Here is a 1,994-nt window from a genome sequence, read left to right as displayed (position 1 = left end):
TTCTCTTTCCAGCTGTAAACAGGAAAGGCAACAAATGTAACATGCATGCAAATGTAACAGATTTGATTTTACAAACCCTTTAAGAGACTAAGACCCATTTTGAGATCACCAAAGGAGAAAGGCAGAAAGTTAACTATCACAGAAATTAAGAGTTCAGAGCACTCTTTTAGATTATGTAATAAGAGATTAATTCAGCTGATTATTAGGAAGTGAACACACAGCTTGCTTTTCCGAAAGCTCACACACAGCCTTTGTCATACGTACATAATTAAGCTGTGCAGTTATGTAATTCTCCATACAACTGGAATACATGTCTTCCTGCAAACAGTTTGGGAAGGAAAACCTCACAATGCAGGGTATGACGGGTGCATAATAAACCAAAAAACAGGAAAAGCATTCCCTTGTGTCCTTCAACAGATCCTTCAGCACAGCTCCCAAGACTCAAATCCCCGACCCATCACATTATCCAGGGTGTCCTTTGACCCATCTAAGTTACAAGGACATGGCACATAAGGCCCAGTTTCCCAGACCATTTCTTTTCAATCCACTGACTTCAGGCAGATACCTTTACACTTCTGCATGGAGATACATTTGTCTGCTCACTGATCTTCTGAGAAGAAATCTCAACATTCTGAAAGGAAAATAGGAGCAGTGCTCCAGTAAATGTATGCAGATATTCACAAGGCATCAATGAGTGTCTGCATAGGGGCAATCACCCTCTCCTTACATCTCCCTCTGCACCTTGAGTCTCTCCCCTTGCACTCATACAAGGTTCTTGCCATGACACGCATTTTAGAGCCAAGGCACATCTAGCCCCATTTCACATGGCTCAACCTCAAAAGACAAGAAATCAGCAAAACATTTCCTCCTGCCATTTCCTTCTGCACTACTTTCACCACATGCAGCCACCCACAACTGTTTTTAAACCTTCACAACTTTAAAGATGATCCTTCATCTTCATAACAGGCAGACAAACATCATCAACGGACTAGTTTTTGTCCGGCCCACTCCTCTATACAGAATACAACAGAAAAATGGATGAATGCAAAGACACCACCTACTGACACCACTATATATCACAGAGACCCAGAAAGGTTGAGAAGAGTGCACATGATGAGCAGCAAAGTTACTCACAGAGCTGTCAAAATTACAATCTAGAGAACCTAACCCAAATCAAGTAAATGTGCCTTTGGGAAGATACCTGAACTTGTAAAGAACACAAACTACAATTTCCTAATAAGGCAACACATCCATATAGAAGAGCTAATACTGAAAGGAACACGTGTGTTACATATGTCAGGGTACAGAAACAATTTGGTGTGTGATGAAATCACAAAGCCTCACTCAAACTTCCAGCCACCATCAGCATCACTACACCCTCCTGCCCAAAAACCTGGAAGACTGAGTAAGGACCCTACGTCTACCTGTCAACAGGTGTCAATGCAGGAACCTCTGTCAGCGCTGTCAGTAAATTTCCCTAGACGGTCTCTTCCCAGAGACAAACTGGACAGAGGAACTCACCGAGGAAGGAGCGACGGGGTCGGCGGGGCAGTCGCCGGCAGGTTCCTCCTCTCCGAGCAGCGGGGCGGGCTCGTCGGGAGGCGGCCGGGCCGGGAGGGTGTCGCAGCAGCTGGCGGCCGAGAAGCGCGGGTGGCTCTTGCGCGAGTCGGCCGTGAGAGACACGTCGTGCGAGTAGGAGTGCAGGAAGGCGCGGACGCCGTCGATGCCCACGAAGTGCGTGGCAGGCACGCCGCGCAAGGCGGCGCCGGCCGTGGTCAGCAGCTGCTGCTGCTGCTGCGAGCGGTGCCAGCGCCTGAGGCGCAGCGCCAGCAGCAGCAGCAGGAAGGCGAGGAAGAGGCAGGAGACGGCGGCCACGGCCAGCACGAGCCAGCGCGTCAGGCTGGCGGCCGGCTCGGCCGGCGCCGCCTCTGCGTGCGCCGCGCTGCCCAGCTCGGCCAGCAGCTCGGCCACGCTGTCGGCCAGCACCAGGCTGA

At 50.1% G+C, this 1,994-nt stretch overlaps 1 protein-coding gene across 1 annotated transcript in view; it reads right to left on the bottom strand.

Annotated features, from left to right (window-relative positions):
* Window positions 1-1,464: 1,464 nt before the first annotated feature.
* The window catches only part of LOC114068936 (protocadherin gamma-A12-like), a 3,115-nt gene continuing 2,585 nt past the window's right edge, over window positions 1,465-1,994 (bottom strand). Inside the window, exon 2 of the mRNA XM_027905411.1 lies at window positions 1,465-1,990. Within this exon, the coding sequence (XP_027761212.1) occupies window positions 1,465-1,990 (526 nt within the window). The remainder of the gene's footprint in view (window positions 1,991-1,994) is intronic.

Source organism: Empidonax traillii, unplaced genomic scaffold, assembly GCF_003031625.1.
Source record: "Empidonax traillii isolate 1590-97213 ecotype Southwest subspecies unplaced genomic scaffold, ASM303162v1 scaffold1152:size184241, whole genome shotgun sequence".
NCBI classification, from domain to species: domain Eukaryota; kingdom Metazoa; phylum Chordata; class Aves; order Passeriformes; family Tyrannidae; genus Empidonax; species Empidonax traillii.
The sequence above is the reverse complement of the archived record's forward strand: the minus strand, read 5'-3'. Positions and strand labels throughout refer to the sequence as shown.